We start from the raw sequence: 17,232 nt of genomic DNA, 5'->3' as shown, positions 1-17,232 counted from the left end.
CTGCTAAATCCTCCAGAAATCATTTCAAAACTCATTTCAGCTCACTCCCATTTTTTTTTTTTTTTTAATTTTCAACTTGCTTTTTCAGTTCACTGGAATGAGGAACTGTGCATTTTGCATGGGGAATGTGCACATTTCTATGTATATTTTTTCAAAAGTATACATCCCATTCATCCATTGAATGAAGCATGAAAATGCATTTTAAATGTGCATTTCAAAATGTTTTTTGAGTCAAATATTATTGCAAATTCAGGAATTTGTGGATAATTCTTGAAAGGTTCTTCTATTTTTTTGCAACCCGGACATATCCTCATGGCTTTCACACAGACATGGAATTCTCATAGACCCAGAATCATATGTTTGTGTAAGTGCATTGTGGTAGTGGTGGTTTTCCTCATATAAGAGGCAGTATGAGAACTGAGCTGAGACTTATTCCTACCTTTCTCCATGGCGACAGCCTAGAGAACCACGGGCCCTTTTGGTCCACCCTCATCCACTCTGGCCATTATAATGAGAAGACTGACTATGAAGTGTCAGCCAGGAAACCTCTGGTTCATGTCTTCCACCAGGTGGTTTTAGGCATGTCCATTATCACACACTCCTTCCACAATATGGGGGATCATCATGTACATCAGTTGCAAACCACTTTAATTCACAATGGCTTGTACAATACCAACAATAATACAGTACAATTTTAGGTTGGGAATGTTACTGAGATTCTTGCTCACTTCTAAAGTGCTTCCTAAGAGTTTCTGCATGTGCTGCAGTTCTGACAGAAATCAATATTATTGTGGGCAACAGGGCTGAGCCATGCATAGCTCATTGCCTTTCCATGGAGCTCACAGTTCTAACTGCTTTCGTCCCAACAGAGTTGTTTTCCTTGCTCCAAGCTTCCAGCTGAAAGTTCTAAGAAAAAGGTTAGAAGAAGCACTATGAGTTTTAGTTCCTGAGAACAATAAACTCAAGAGCTTGTGGAGGACAATTTAGAGAGTGATTAGATGTGACAGAAGCAAGGTGCGTGTACCTTTAGAAGCTCTGCACAAGAAGAGATTACGGTACATGACATTTCTCTTGGCATAGCTCCACAGAATCAAGGAAAGCAGCTGAAATTCCCTCTCCTACACAGCTACAGTTACAGAATTACTTGCATCCCCTAGATGTCTTTACTCTTTGGCAAATGCACATGGACACTTTAGGATGATCTTTGTCTCTAGTATGTTCACAGGATAATGGCTTCAGTGTTACACTCTTGTATTCACAAAAATGTTACTTAAGCTTGATGAGTTCGTAAAAAATAAAAATGCCTTTATTTGCAAATGTGAAGAAAAGCTTCTCTATAACTTCCTGTGGATGTGTAACGTGAACTTTATTTGGCTTTTGTGATGCTGTAGTGTCTGATTAGAGCTGAAGCTTTGTTTGGTTGCTATCACAGGTCTGTGTAAGTCGTGGGAAGGGAGAAAGAATTGCTTTGAAGTTTATTAGATAAGGCTGCAATCCAGTGTATTAAGTTCTGAGTGGCTGGGGATTCTAACTAGAAACCAGCAGTTGTTTAACGACAGTCAAAGTATGACTGTTGATAGTTTCAAGTCAGAGTTAATCTTTTGTAGTCACACAGAGAGATGTTTTGCCAGTTCATGTGCGGTGTTTGAGAAAAACTAAGGGGAAAGGGAATAGTTATTCTTTATCTGTGGGATAGCCTTCGATGACCAATAAAAATCAGGAGCAGGAAACTACTTGCTGCATTATGTCAAGAGCCTTCGCTAAAATCTTCCAGAAGATATTCAAGGAAGCAGTAGGACGCCATGAAAAGCATCCAGTAATACAATGAAAAGAACTTGGATGCCAGAAGAAGTCCAAACCCAGAAGCTGGACCTGGCTGGGTAGAGGGTTGGGGAATTTAGCCTGCATTAAAAGAAGTCCATAAAGGCTTGAAACAGCAACACTATCTCTTGAGACCTAAAGAATTGTCATCAAGCAGTCTTTCGAAAATTCCAAAGTACATATTTGTGATCTCTTATGTACAAAATATATCTTTAATAAATTACTTGTTTAATGGTTCAAGTTGTCTATAGCAGTGATGCCCATCTCATGCCTAAGCATCCCATGCAGCTATTAGGAGCTTTTAAAGTATTGTGCCAGAATGGGTGGCAACTGGAAAGGGTCAGCTTGTGAAACTCTGTGTTATAGCAGCAGAGAGCTTCTTAGCTTAAAAGTATAGTATTATTTTAATTTAATTTATACTGTTAAATTATATTGTTTTATATGATGTTATTTATTTATGTTTGTGAGCCGCCCCGAAGCCTTGGTGAATGGGGCGGCATAGAAGTTCCCTAAATAAATAAATAAATAAATAAATAAATTTTACAAACAAACAAGAAACCGCATAAATGAGACTGCCCAGTAAAGGAGTAGTTTATCCATGTTTTGAGCTGTAGCTCTTCATCAGAACTGTGCTGCAGAAGACAGTAGCATGTGAATCATAAAGACATAATGCAATATGGAGTAATTACTCAAAAGAATTAGAGCATCCTTCTGTATGTACTTCAGTCTATAGAAAGAGTAAAACAGATTATTTGAATTTCATAGAATTACCCCAATAGAGATACCTGTTGTGTTTCTGTATAGTCTTGCAGTAAGTCTGTCTTTGCACTTTGTTACTGGCTATATTTTGTGCCTGGTTCAAATTCTGCCACCTGATTCACACATATGCACACACACACTCAAAATGAAATAGTGTAAAGACATGAAATAACATAAGCCTTGCCTGATCCATGAACTTGCCAGTATCTCAGCTACACTGTTACATGTTAATATTATTTATTTATTAAACAAATAAACAAAGCCCTTTATCCAGTGGAAGCTGGCAGATCCAGTGTCAGTGGGGTTGTTCCCAAAATAGGTTCACTACCATGGATAGCTCCCTAAAGCTCAGTCTGACTCCTGGAGTGGGTAAACAACCCCACTAACATTTGCTTTTATCAGCCAGCTAGAGGAGACTTTGAATCATAGGGCATCCGTTTTCTGAATCAGGCAAATTGATTACTAATGTAACACTTTAGACTAACATTACAATCCTATACATATTGCCTTGGAAGGCCTGTTGAATTCAGTGGGATTTGATTCCAGGAAGATGAGTATATAATTGCAACTTCAGTCTTTATTTAGTTTGCAGTCATTCAAGAACTAGGAAAAAGTGCTGCAGTTTTCTTCCAATCTTGCAATTCTTACAGGATCCCCCCACCCCCATATCCACAGAATACCCTGTATTTTGCCTTCCACTTGCTACCACTGGAGGGGAAACACCAAATGTTTTTTACCTGCTCAGGCACAACAGAGGCATCTGTCAGTGGAGTGTGCACACATGTGCATGCGCATGTGCATGTACACACACACACACACACACACACACACACACAATGCTTCTTTCTGGTGATGGAAAGGCACCAATGTACCATCCTAACCGCCTGCAGCCATCTGCACTGGGAATGAGGATCATGCTCTTATTTCTTTTTTAAAGGCTGCTAAAAAAAAGTTGCCGGTGCCTAAATCAAAACCGCACATGCAAAAACTGGTTTTTGTTCCGCTGAAGACTAAAAACAAGCCTTGTGACCTTCAAAAGACATTCAAATGTCAGTGTCACATGCTGAAGAGGACTCAGTTAAATGCAGGTCAAGTGTAATCTTTCATAAAGAACACACACAGAGGGAGAAAGAGAAAGGGAGATGCATTAAATGTTGGACTTACTAAAAAGAAGGGGGAAAGGGAGGAACATAATGTTCCTTTCTATTCCATTTTCTTTCAGTGACTCTTAAAAATTCATTGTGAAAAAAATCTAAATATGTCCTGCTATATATAGTCTTTCCTGGGAAAAGAAAGCATATATGTGTAAAGTGTAGAACAACCATAATCATCTTGAAAAGAAGACATGGAAAGAAAAGAGAAGGCATAGTACACAAGAACAGTTAGCAAATATACAAAAATGGCCCTGGTAGGTCTTTAGGGAGGAAAGCCTGAAAACTTAGTTTTATTAGAAAAATAATCTTTTGCCCTTCAAAGGGGAAACTACCACTTTCACCTCTCCCAGAGCCTCTGTCTTGCAGCAAATACCGCCACTCAGCAGAGACAGCTTCTGCGGAAGAAGGTGGGGTGGACTTGTGGCCATTCAGATGTTGCTTGCCTGCAATTTCCATCAGTGCTAGCCAGCAGAGCCAGTGGTGGGGGACGATGGAGGCTGAAATCCAGTAACATCTGAAGGGCACAGATGTCCTGCTGCTGCTCAAAAGCAGGGGTGGACAAAAGGTACCTCTCTAGATATTTCGGATTTTAACTCCCAGAAATCCCCTGCTGAAAGCCAATGGTCAAGGATGCTGGGTGCTGAAATCCAAAGCATCTGGAGGTCTAGCCACCCCGGTCCAGAGGAAGCAGGGTTCCCTAGTCAGCAGAACTTTTCTCTTGTTTCACCATCTCTGTATCTAGGGAGGTTCTTGCAGGCATTTGACTTTCCTTTCTATCTTTTGCAATGAAGTTAGAGACCAAAGACTCATGTTGTTTGTGTCTAAGAATGTCCACACAGAAGGATTTAAATTCAAAATGTGCTGTGATCTATAATTATACTCCTTTGCACGCAGGATTCTTCCTTCTGTTCTATTTTCTTTTCCTTCCTTCCCTAGGGAGCAGTGGCTCCACTGTTGTACCCTCTCACATGGACCTTCCTTAGGGTGCATATCCAGGAAAATTAGATTCAGAAACACCAGATTGACCTTTAGATGTATGATACTGACTGAGTTAGTGACTTCAATCGGATTTGCTAAGACTGAGGCATAAACTTTAGCAGGGACAGGACTGTATCTAGTTTAATAGTCATAAAAGGTATAAAACCAATTGAAAAAGGACTTGCCACTTTTTTCCTCTTTTGAGAACATTATATGGTTTATGTTGGCCCTAATGTAGAAGAGTATTTGAATTTGACAGTCATCTGTAAAGGTAGGGGGAACACATCAACGTTGGTCTTCAAGGATTTAGACCCATCTTAAATATTTGGGTTTGTTGTTTTCTGTTTGTTCGTTTGTTTGTTTGTTTTATATAGAAATTTCATATCAGCTTTTCTTGCATTTATGCTGTTTGCATATTCTTGAATTGTATTGCTTCTCTGGCCCAAAGGAAAGGTGACTGATAGTGTTGACAACGGCAGGTGGCACTTTACAACTAGGCTCTTTCTTCCAGTAGGCCAGAAAGTGGGAAGCCCTCCTCTCTGGGTACAGGAATCAATAGGCAAGTTTCCTCTCTTTAGGAAAACCTGGATTTTTGTAAAGGAACTTTTTGTTTCCTTTCCTCTTGCCCTTCTCCATGAACACTGTAAATGTCGGACTTCTAGCTTCTCCTGCCCCCAGGGTAAGGCATTTTCTGTTACTGTTGGAATATGAATCAACTCTGTTCTATTGTACCATGCATGTTTAGGTGCAGTCAAGATTGTCAAGATTTAGGGCATCATACTTCCTTTTACATAAGAAGAGCTTCCTTAATTTAGATGGGCCATCAAGCGTTTCATAGATTACATCTTGCTGGAGCAATCCACCTCAGTGGACATTTAAAAAACAAAATAAAACACCCAACATCATTTAATTGCATAGAGCTTGACAACTGTGATGGCAGCTATGGATCTCTCCCCTACAATGACTTGAGAATTTTCTGACAAGAGGATGTACGCACAGGCCAGAAACTAACCATTCTGGACAGGTAATCAGAAGAGGATAAAAGGAACGCTGTCATAACTGATACATAACAGACAGTGATCAGAAAGTGAAGTTATTCCCCATCACAGAATCTCCATTCTGAAAAAAAAAAAAGTACATTTGGTAATTGGTGCCTGTTAAATATTTGGCAATTCTGCCAAAACATTGGATACTTAGATTCTGAATTTTTGCCTGATTGGGCAATATAATTTATACTGATCTTTATATAATTAACTTCTTTATATACTTAACACAAATTATTTCTTTCTACAGATTTTAGCTATATCCAGTACCAAGGCGATTCTTACATGAAATTCCAGGGTTTTCGTTTGTATCCACAAAACAACATCACTTTAGAATTCCAGACCTCTGGCTACCAAGGAGTCATTCTCTATATTGAACAGAATCCAACAACAATGGGACAATTCCTGATTCAACTTTCTGTCAAGCAAGGCACTTTACAGGTAATACTTCACACCTTGTCTTCTCTTACAATAAAGATAAGGCTCCTCCCTTTGTTTTTGCACAAGCATGCCCCTTCCCCCCACATTTCAGTTACCAGATTTCAGGTGTCAAGTGCTTTGAAACTTCCAATTCCTTATCTTTTTAATAGAGTCACTCTTTTTAAATCCCCCTGTCAGAATTGTAATCACCCTGACATGTAGGAACAATATTCATGACTGATAGAATAAGAAATATATGTGACCCAGTGGCTTCCTTTGAGAACTCAGAAAAATGGAATGTCACAGAAAAATGTAATCCTATTTCTGGGTGAGGTTCATCAGTTCTTTACTGAAAACTAAGGGGGCTCTAGACAGGAGGTAGCTAATGCTAAAGTCCAAAGATGGGATGCATCTTTTTTCCATAATATTCTCCTCTTTTCATATGTTTTATGGACCGTTGTAAACCACCCAGAGAGCTTTGGCTGTAAAGCAGTATATAAATGAAATAATAATAATAAACCAGCTTCCTCTAATATCCTGAGGTTATATGGCACTATAGCACTCTCATTATTTTATTTCTAATTGTACTGTTAGGTTTTCCCTAAAGAACTCTAAGTATAGGTTTATAAAGAGCTAATGAGAGTGTCAGACAGATTCTACCAAGACTGTTTGACATTCTTGGTGATTCAGTGAGGAAAGTCAATAGAGTCCTGGTGGGGAATCTTTAGCAAGATCATGAATGTTAATAAATATTGAAAAATCCAATATTGCCACCTGTTCTTGAATGCTATAAGGAAAACTGATGATAATGATGAAACTGTTGGCTGTTTCAAGGATATAGCTTTGCAACTGGGAATTCCAGGGCTTTCTCTTTTTTACTTCCAGTCACTCTGTTTGGAGAGCGTGTCAATTGTGTAGAGGACAAAAACAAAGTCTCTAAACAACAGCTCTGTTCATGCTTTGGAACTCCCAATCTCCTGAACTGGGCTCTCCAAAACTGCACAAGTTGCTTGCCTCTGTGATGCCTGCCATTTTCATACTCACAACAAATGATTCCCATGGGGCTTTTCCATTCTCAAACCCCCTAAGACGTTCTCCCAGGGGAACCTCAAAGGGCTCACACAAACATCTCCAACCATTGCCACTTCAAAAGGGTTGCAGTAAAAACCTTGGAAAACAGCCACCCATGGAAATATTCACTCATCATGGGTTCTGATAAGCAGGAAACAGATCGGAGAGGACTGAAAAACTCATTTCAATGCTTCAAAAAATTGGTTGTCGGCGTGTCAGACTGTTTTGACAGCTACTGACAGTCCCTTCAAAGTACCCAGACAGGAACATTAGACTGGTTGTTGGGAAACAATGATTTTTAAATGTTGCCAAGCCAAGCCAAGCCAGATATTTTACAGGTCGAAGGCACCCATATTATATGTTCCCTTTCTTAAAAATTGTCCACAAAACAGTAGTTGGTATTCCCTTTTTTAGACCCATCCCAGCTATAAAAGCTGTCCTTGCATAAAGATCCATTCACCAATTAGACATTTTGTAGGTTCCATTCCCTCAGAAGGAGCTACCATATCTATAAATCCCACCCAATTCTACCTCCCACCCCCAATAATCCCCACTGAAAAAATCCAGTTACAGGTAGTTCCATTTAAAAGTTATGATCATCAATGACATGTAATGGCTCCTTGCACAACCCTCATCCCGATTTGTCGGAAATTTGATAAGCATTGTCTATGTAAAAGTGCTAAATATTCGGAAGAAAATCACAGATGTAGTATATCAAGAAGTAAACAAGCTTATATCCATTGATTTTTACTTGGCACCCAACAGAGAAACATGAATTTTCTGTTCTGTGGGTCTGCTTTTGACCCTCTCTCACAGCCTGCACCCAAATTAACTTATTTTCTGAAGCACCAATGAGGGATTCAAGCAGAATCTTTTCTTCAGTGCATCCTCCTAATGGATACCACAGATTTCACTGCAAGGCACTTTTTTCATAGTATAATCTATAAATAAGCTATAAACAACTCAAGTATGCCATTTATATTTGAACCACATGTATAACGAGCTCAATGGAGCGAAACATGACTTAGTTCAGAAAACAAAGCATGACTTAGCAAGGAAACTGCCTTTTAGCATCTCTGAGGACACCAGTAACAATGAATAGATAGATCCTGTGACAACCAAGAAGAATTCCTAATTCCTAGACAAATCTAAAGCAAGGAGAAATGATTCATGGCTTTATTTTAGAATTGATTCAGAAGTGTTTCAGATGTATAACTAACAAGAGTCTGTGAGCCAAGATTCTAAGGCTAACTAGCATGATGCAGAGTTCCATATGCACAGGAATTGCCCTTCCCAGGTGTGAGCATGTGAACATTTGCACATGCATGAACAGACTAGTTTTGCCCTCATAGATGAGCATGAGAATTTCCTTCATGAAAATGGGCTCTGGCCCATGTCCAACAAAACTGCCTTCCCACACGTCCAGATTTCACTCGGTTTTCCTTCGTTGTCGTTACATGCTGACATCTCTCACTTCTGCAGCCCTGGGACTGAATGTCTTGCAGAATGTCTGGCCCTTGTCAGCTAGCTGTTGTAGACTCAAGAGCTACAGCTCCCTTTATGGAATCAATCCAACTTATGTCGTCGTCTCCTCCTCCTCCTCCTCCCTTGGAATTTCCCAAGCATTGTTTAGCCACCTTTACATTCCTTGCTGTTGTGCAACTGCAATAAATTGTCCTTTTGTTCTCCCTTTAATCAGTACCAATTTGCATGCGATGACAGAGCAGCGATTCGAAACATCAGCACTAATTTTAGAGTGGATGATGGACAGAAATACAATGTGCATGTTAGGTAAGTTATACATGCACATGTGTGTGCACCAACACACACACACGGGGGTGGGGGGGGGAGAGGGAGATCCCTATACAGTATTTGGCATAATAGGCCATCTGATCAGCTCCCATCCCCAGGCCCCAGGAGAACTATGCATCCTGTTTGGTGCTCCAGAAACCTGTGCTGGCCACTTTCCTGATGTGGCAAGAGTAGTTGACACAGCTCTGGACTGCAGACACCTGACGGCATCAGCTTTCATGGCCACCATCACCATCACTGGGGAAACAGGAAGAGGAGGAAGGAAGGAGCAGGTAGTCATTGTCATCAGAGCTGTGAGGACAAGGGAGGAGAAAAAGGAGATGGGCACATACTATCGTTGTCATCACAGCTGTGGGGAGGGTAAAAAGAGAGGACAGTGATGTAATCTCCCACTCCAGGTCTTGCACCAGTCCTGATAAGATTGGATAAAAATGGATCTCCAACAAGTTACTCGGAATTTGGGTGAGTTCCATTAAGCAGAACTCAGTGCAGTAGTGGTTCTTATTGGGAGGCTTTAATTAAATAGATTTGTGAGCTGCTCCCAAACCAGAAGTCTTGCAGCGAGTACACTTTCTTTAAAAGAAACCAAATGCAAATGTTTGGTGCTTTAGGGACATAACATTTAGCCACAAATAACAAGGAGAGCAAAGATATGAGCAGCTGATTGGTAAGTATTCTGCATGCTTAAGTTTTCAGTTTAAGCCATGCTCTGAAACCAGGCTTTGGTCCAGAAACAAGTCACCTTGTGTGGAGGGCCCCTGCCTGGAGCATGCATTCTATGTGTCATCCAAATGTTCTCCAGAGAGGGAGATCCTGGGGGATCCTGGGGGATCCTGCACAGCATATCTGGGAGCACTTGGGAAGGGCTGCAGTGGGTGGTAGGGGAGAGAATATAGGAAGTGGAGGTCCATTTGTGGATCCAACACTATGTCTTGAAGTGGTTTGTGAAGCCTAGTGATTCAAGGGATAACACTAAACCAGAGTTAAAACTTCAAGCCTACATGGGGAAAGGGGAACTTGCTCCAGAGAGAGGAGGCAACAGGAGGAAGAACATGCTATTGAGTCTGGCTCATGATTTGCAAACCACCATTTTCAGGGACCTGACATTGCATCTGAGCCAGGCCCCACTGTTGCACTCCTGACTACAGCTTTGGGCAGTGGGGGCGAACCTATGGCACGAGGGCCACAGTGGGCACGCAGAGCCCTCTCTGTTGGCATGCAAGCCAAGTCACCCCAGCATCACCCCAGCAGTGGAGCATCAGATAACAGCATACTTAGGGGCCTTGCGCATGCTTGGAAAGGAGTCATGGTACCAGGCAATGATGGCACAAGCTGCAACTCATTATCCGTGACTCGTCCAAGCTTTCGCATGGCCAGTCAGTGCACTGCCAAGCACATATATATATATATTTGCCTGGACTGGCTTTGAGTTTTTTTTTTTTTTTTTCTAAACTAAAACCTCAGTTTTCAGGGTTTATTGTAATGTTGGCACTTTGCGATAAATAAGTGGGTTTTGGGTTGCAATTTGGGCATTTGGCCTCTAAATGTTTTGCCATCACTGGCTTAGGGCCTCCCACCTCTCCCTCTACCCCAGGACCCCACATCTCTGTCCTTGAAATCAGGTACAGCATGTTTACCATGAATTCCAGTGAAGCAGAAGACTTAAAAAATGAGTATAACTCTAGGACAAGAACATCTTATTACCTTAAGAACTGTGGGGTCTGATGTCTTAAGACTTAGACCTTAGGCCAGGTGTCTTTCTCCAACACTGTGTTTCACTGATTGATTTTATCACACACTATCAACTCTCTCACTGGAATTATAAAAGGTGGTTTTTGAAAGGAAAATGTATCAGGCAGATAGACCTCTCCACTTTTAAATGTAGGTATGAACTCTGATCAGATGAAAATAATCCCAACTAGTTTTTAAATGTTAACTGTGATACTAATGGCATTTCATTCAAAAGAACAAATGACTGATGCTTCCTTCACTGCTTATTAACTGACTTTTTCCTTAAGGTTGTAATAAACAATTTTCTTTCCAGTGGGTGCCATGTGAGTTATACATCTCCTACATTCTTATGCCCCAAACCCAGTTTCCTTTAGATATCTCTGATGGTACGTTTCCAGATACTTGGCCAGCCAAAGCATCTGAAGGCCATGCAGGCTCCTGCTTTTGATTATTGGACGCATTCGTTTTTGTCACAAGAGCAACAGTGGACAAAAGAACATGCTGCTGAGTACTAAGCACACAACCGACCACCCCCAGCGAACTCTCATGTGGTGAAGGCATGTTCAGAATCACCTGAGGTGGCATTGCTTGGATTTAGACAACTTAATTCCCTTTGAAATTGGCCTTAGCCATCCATTACCAGACTGTAGATATGACAGTAACACAGTGCCATTCCCTTCATCCAATTTGTTTGGTTCTCACTTAAGGGAAGAATCCTTGATGACAAAGATGGCCTTGCCAAGTGAAATAGGAACCCACAATGTGTTCTTAGAAAAACATCTCAACAATCTGCTTCATGTGACACAGATCACTTTGTTGTGGGTTATTTAATCCCTTATTAGTTGCATCACCCATCAGTATGCAGGGATACAGCTACTTGGGGGCTACCAAGTCATGTAACCCCACCAAGCATAGGTTGCATGAAGATTAGGCAACAACTCCCAACCCATAGTCTGTTCTTTAAACTTAACAAAACCCATTCTTCCCTGGTACACACAATTTCACAACCTCCAAGCAGAATTAGGGACTGCAGGTGGCGCAGTGGTTTAAACTGCTGTGCTGCTGGGCTGGTAGATTGAAAGGTCACTGGTTCGAATCTGCACAACAGGGTGAATGCCCGTTGCTCCGTCCCAGCTCCTGCCAACCATGCAGTTCGAAAGCATGCAAATGCAAGTAGATAAACAGGTACCACTTCAGTGGGCAGGTAACAGCATTCTGTGCACTTCGGTGTTCAGTCATGCCAGCCACATGACTACGGAGACTGTCTGCGGACAAACGCTGGCTCCCTCGGCCAGGAAACGGAGATGAGCAGCGCCCCCTGGAGTCAGGCATGACTGGACTTCATGTCAAGGGGAAACCTTTACCTTTTAAGTAGAATTAAGATATGCCAAATGGCAACCACATGTGGCCCACATGTGCTGCAGCTTCACCATAGGTTGAGTGACTCATGGAGGGCTTTCATGCGATGCAAACTAGCCCATTGTGTGTGTGCCCTTACTTCTTCCACATGGTAGAAGCCAGTAATCTGAAAGATACAACACAGCCGCATCATGTCTTCAGTTGTAATAGTTTTGCGTTGCAGAAAGAGCAGAATGCACTGAATGCAAAGCTGCTGTTTCTATTGGCAAAATACATTTCTCAGTACATTTCTATTGGCAAAATACATTTCCTATTGGCAAAATACATTTCCTGCAGCCTATGTGTAGAACTCTCCCTGTGCATTCCTTACAGCAAAATGTTTAAGGAAGAAAAACAGGGATGGTGTCAAAGTGATCAAACCTACAGAGCCAAAGATGCATCTGTTAATCAGACTACGATTAGCAAGGAGCTGCCAGTGCACCTGATTTGTCAAAAACTTCCTCATGCTTGCAACATAACCGTGGATTCACTGTCCTAGTTCAGAAGAATGGGAAACAATGGATTTCCACTGCTGAATGAGGTGCAGCCCACCTCAGGCTCATGAGAAAGAGATTGGAAACTTTTGCTTCTGATTTTAAAGAAACTATAATTCCTCATGGTATCCAATCTAGATTTGTGGACTGTTTAAACTATGGTTAGTGAGAATGAGCCAAGAACAAACTGTGGTTTCAGTTCCCAGCTTCTTCTAAAACCATAGTTTAAACAAATATCATCTCCTGAGCTTGGACATCATGGGGAACTGTGTCTTGTTCCTAACTAGAGGTGAAGAGTTCCAGTTTCCTCCAGAGAAGCATGAAACAGGAAGAGCATATGTGTCAGACACATAGAAGGAAATCACTGTTACATCTTAACTGGGCTCCTGGGCGCCTTTCATATCCTTTAGAAAGCCAGCCTAAAATGTGTGATGTACATTTAACTTTTAAGTATTTATAAAGAACTCACAAGTGGTCATTATGTTTCACAGCTGTTAACTTGGTAATCCTTTTAACAGCACTGTGAGGTAGGGCAGTTTTATTATCCTTTGGAGATGGAAGGCTGAAGCTGAGATAGCATTTTGCCCAAGACCAACAGATAAATTTGTATCAGAGATAAAATTTGCACCCGTGGTATCTTAATCCCTTGTCCTTTATTCTAGCTCTTATGACATTCATGCGATGCAATGGATTGATACCTAATTTGATGGATAAGTGTAATTAATTTGGAGCCTTTCCATAATTAAGCAATGGTTTAAATGGATTGGTATACAAGGTAAATAAATGAAAGCTAATTTATTCTGGGTATGCCTCAAGATTAAATGGAAGCAATCAAGGAAGAAGGCTAACTGGTCTAAAAAAGGGGGCTGCTCAGAGCAGCTGATTCTTTCAGATTATAGCACAAGATGAAAACTTCTGCTGCAAGGTATTGCATTTATGACACACAGGAAAATTATGGCACATTATTCAATTTGATGTGGCATTATCATGTGTGAGAATTAAGCTGCAATATTATATGGACATTAAACATGTTAGTGCCAAGGAGAAATTGCTATGAAAGGGCCTTCAAACCCATGATTAACTAAGTCACTTTATTCCCAATATGTCTATTTCTATATTTTCAATTGACTTGATTAACCTGCAGAGTATATTTAGTGAGTGTTATTTTTATCATAGACTTTTTCACAGATGAATGGAGTGGCAGATGGACTAATAACCTCACTTCCTGGGGCTAATGTCACACATTAGGAAATGTCATAAATACTTGATCCTCCAACTATAGTTTTATTTGGTGGGAGTAGGGGTAAAGAGTACACAATAAATAGGATTTAATGGCACAAAACCCTCAAGCAATGCTATCTTCTCAGATTATATTAATTTCCTGAAAGTATTTGTTCCTTTCTTTTAAGGAATTGACAATGCAGCAGTAATGATGAATTCAGGGATACTCCAAACAAATAACTATATAAATCAATTTAGGATTTGGTTGAAATTCCCTTAACACGTCATGACAATTATCAACTGAATGCTTGCAGAGGCCTGAATGGCTGATGAACCTGCATGCTCCTGGGCACATTTATCCCTGCTAAAAATGTGACATACACATCAGTATAGCCAAATCAACAATCAAATGCAGCTTCTCAGGTTGCTAAATGCCTCACTCATGCATACCTCCTGTAAGAGGAGAACCGTTGTGCCTTGACATCCAGCTGTGCATGGGCAATTGGGTGCATCTTTCCCAGCTTAGACTCTTCCATCTAGGAACAAATAGGTTAGTCAGTTACTCCTGAATATTTTATTACTTGCTGTTCCAATAAATCATGTCTTCCATGATTGTGCAAATCTACCTGTCAGAAGAGGTTTTATTTCTTTGTTGTTGTTTTTTTAGAATGTAACCCTTGTCCTTCTGTATCAATCAGTATTTTACAGAAGACCAAAAATAGCTATACACAAAACCAGGACCAATCCTAACATTAGACAGAGTGAGACGGATGCCTCGGGCAACAGATGTTGAGAGGAGAGAGCCAGCTGTGGCTTGCTGTGTGCCCTCAAAGCTGGCCTGATGCTTTTGCAGGTAGTATAGGAGGCTCACCTGTACTGCTTTCAAATGTAGTGCAGGAGAAACATGCTGTATGACCTAGTCCATGCTGTATGACATTTCCTCTTCCCCGTCACAAAGGAAGAACTTGCAATATCTAGTGCAGGCTGAATTTGCATTAAGTCCGGCCACCCACCCCCACTGCCCAAGAAAACCCCTCTATATATGGGGTTCTTCTTCCCCACATACCCTATGGGTCTTAGGCAGAAATGTAAGTTCTCCAGGAATCAGTCTGAAGCTAACCACTCAAAGATGGCCAACCTCAATAATAAACTTGGCATCCTGTAGCACTGGGCTGGGGGATGTATGGCCCTCCAGCTGTCAGGGGACTGCACTTCCCATCAGCCCTTGACCACATAGGGATGGTGGGAGTTGTAGTCCAATAGTGCCTGGAGAACCGTGTGTTCATCACCCTTGCTGTAGCTTTACAAATAAGAAGCATATGTCCCGACATGCCAGGAACTCAGTTATGCCAAGCCCTATTTCAGTTTCTGGACTTGGCCTTTCACATCCTGAAGGACACATGTCTGCCTTCATCCAAACCACCTGCCCACATCCTAAGATTAGCATCAGAGGCCCTACTTGCTTGCCTGCCTATATGTGCAATTAGGTGGGTAGGCACAAGGAAGGACCTTCTTGGTAGTGGGCCTAATTGGTGTGGACTGGGCTTCGTGGCAACAGGCTGACAAGCAAGACCTAAATGATCATCTGCTTACCTCTGCATATACTTAAGTCAGGACTGTACTGGGGCTGCTGGGTAGCTGGCATTGTCTGGGACTAATGGTTAATTCTGCTTTCACTATTCTTCTTATTGTTTTGTGATGTTTTATGGTTCACCTATACTGAAGTACACCACTTCAGGAGGGTTTCATTATCTTGGCCTGCAATATTATCTTGCACGAATTGCTAATAGACACTTATTGGGTTTGATCCAGACTAAGTTAGTTGCACTGAGTTGAAAATAAAAGCCAGGCAGCACTTGAGTAGAGCCAAAATGCAGCTCATTGAACTTGGCTCTAGCACCATGTATCTTGTCATTACCACTAAATAAGCAACATTTCTTTAAACCATTCCTTGATTAGAATCTGGTCTGGTCAACAGTGCTCCAGATCCATGCCACAAGATCCTTTCATTCATTTATCATTATGCTTCCCAATCCTGAGACTGCAAGCTCAACCCAGAATGAAGTACATATTTCTTGCAAGCATTAAGTCTGCAATCCTACACACACTCGCTCGGGAAGAGATCCTATTGAACAAGGTGGGACTTGCCTCTGAGTAAAAGATTTATGTCACAAAGGATGGAGGTAGGTGATTGTTCCTGGTTTGAAACTGAACTTCATTAATTTCTTAGAGTTGCTGGCCTCAGCTCATTTCATCATCTTCCAGGATAATTATAGCAACTGCTGACATGCACACACCTGGTTTTAAAAGGTCAAAATGATAACCTGCTGCTCTATTATTAGTATTACTCAAAGATGACACAAAAAAGTAGTTACTGGAACCACTGTAGTGACAGGTCATTTCCTTAGATGCCACTTCCTGGAACAATGTCTTTCTATTGTTTCAAGACCAGGCTGGTTCCAATGAAAGTGCCGGAACAGTGTCACTGACAGAATGCTGACCCCGTAGCAGGGCAGCTGAAATGAGCATGGCTGACTCTTTTTAGAATCAGGAAGGAAGGAAGGAAGGCTGGACGGATGGCTGGACCAACCTCAAAGGCTGCTTGCTACTGCATTGCTTACACAAACAAGGTGTAAATATTCTCTTTAACTGCTCATTTACCCTAATATTCTCAGGCTTCCAGTGGAAGCTATCTTAAATTAATACGAACTTCAGTCTGTCCTCAGCGTGAACAATAATTTGACAAAGGCTACTTTTCTTAGAGTTCCCAGAACTGCTTGGTCATAAGTAGAATCTGATTTTTCTTTAAAAAAAAAACAGGTTTAGTAAGGAAGAAAAGCTAAAATAGCTGAAAAGAAATATGTACATACCCCCAGATCTTATCTTTCTCCCCCCTTTGTTTTCCTGCTTTCTTGCTACGGGGAACAGCAAAATACAATTGGTGGGAAGAAACCCACTGACAATTGAAACTTAACATACTCCACATCTTAAATGATATTGCCTAAATTTTTTGCATTTGCCTTGAGGACTGCTTTAGGTTATATATTTTGTGCAGCTGTCTAGCTGTTTAGTCATGGTCATATTTGTTGCAGGGGTTTGTTTTTATTTTTAGAGGTTTTCAGCAATGCAATAAGATCTGGTAAGGGTTTCAGTCCACAGTCCGCTAACCACAGGGGTACATGACATACCCACAGTTGGGTGTGAGGATGTCCCCATGGACCAACAGCATCTTCTCTGCAAGCATTGCTCTTACCTTGACCAATATGATGCATCTTAAAAGGGAAGGAGCAAGACTGCAAGATATTACACAGAAACATTAAGTTGCACCCC

At 41.2% G+C, this 17,232-nt stretch overlaps 1 protein-coding gene across 1 annotated transcript in view; it reads left to right on the top strand.

Moving 5' to 3' along the window:
* LOC123019006 (protein eyes shut homolog) overlaps nucleotides 1-17,232 on the top strand; it is a 227,764-nt gene that overhangs the window by 169,916 nt on the left and 40,616 nt on the right. The window contains exons 6-7 of the mRNA XM_044421442.1: nucleotides 6,006-6,196; nucleotides 8,946-9,037. Coding sequence (XP_044277377.1) covers nucleotides 6,006-6,196; nucleotides 8,946-9,037 — 283 coding nt within the window. The remainder of the gene's footprint in view (nucleotides 1-6,005; nucleotides 6,197-8,945; nucleotides 9,038-17,232) is intronic.

Source organism: Varanus komodoensis, unplaced genomic scaffold (assembly GCF_004798865.1).
Source record: "Varanus komodoensis strain SLA01 unplaced genomic scaffold, ASM479886v1 scaffold12, whole genome shotgun sequence".
Lineage (NCBI taxonomy): Eukaryota > Metazoa > Chordata > Lepidosauria > Squamata > Varanidae > Varanus > Varanus komodoensis.
The sequence above is the reverse complement of the archived record's forward strand: the minus strand, read 5'-3'. Positions and strand labels throughout refer to the sequence as shown.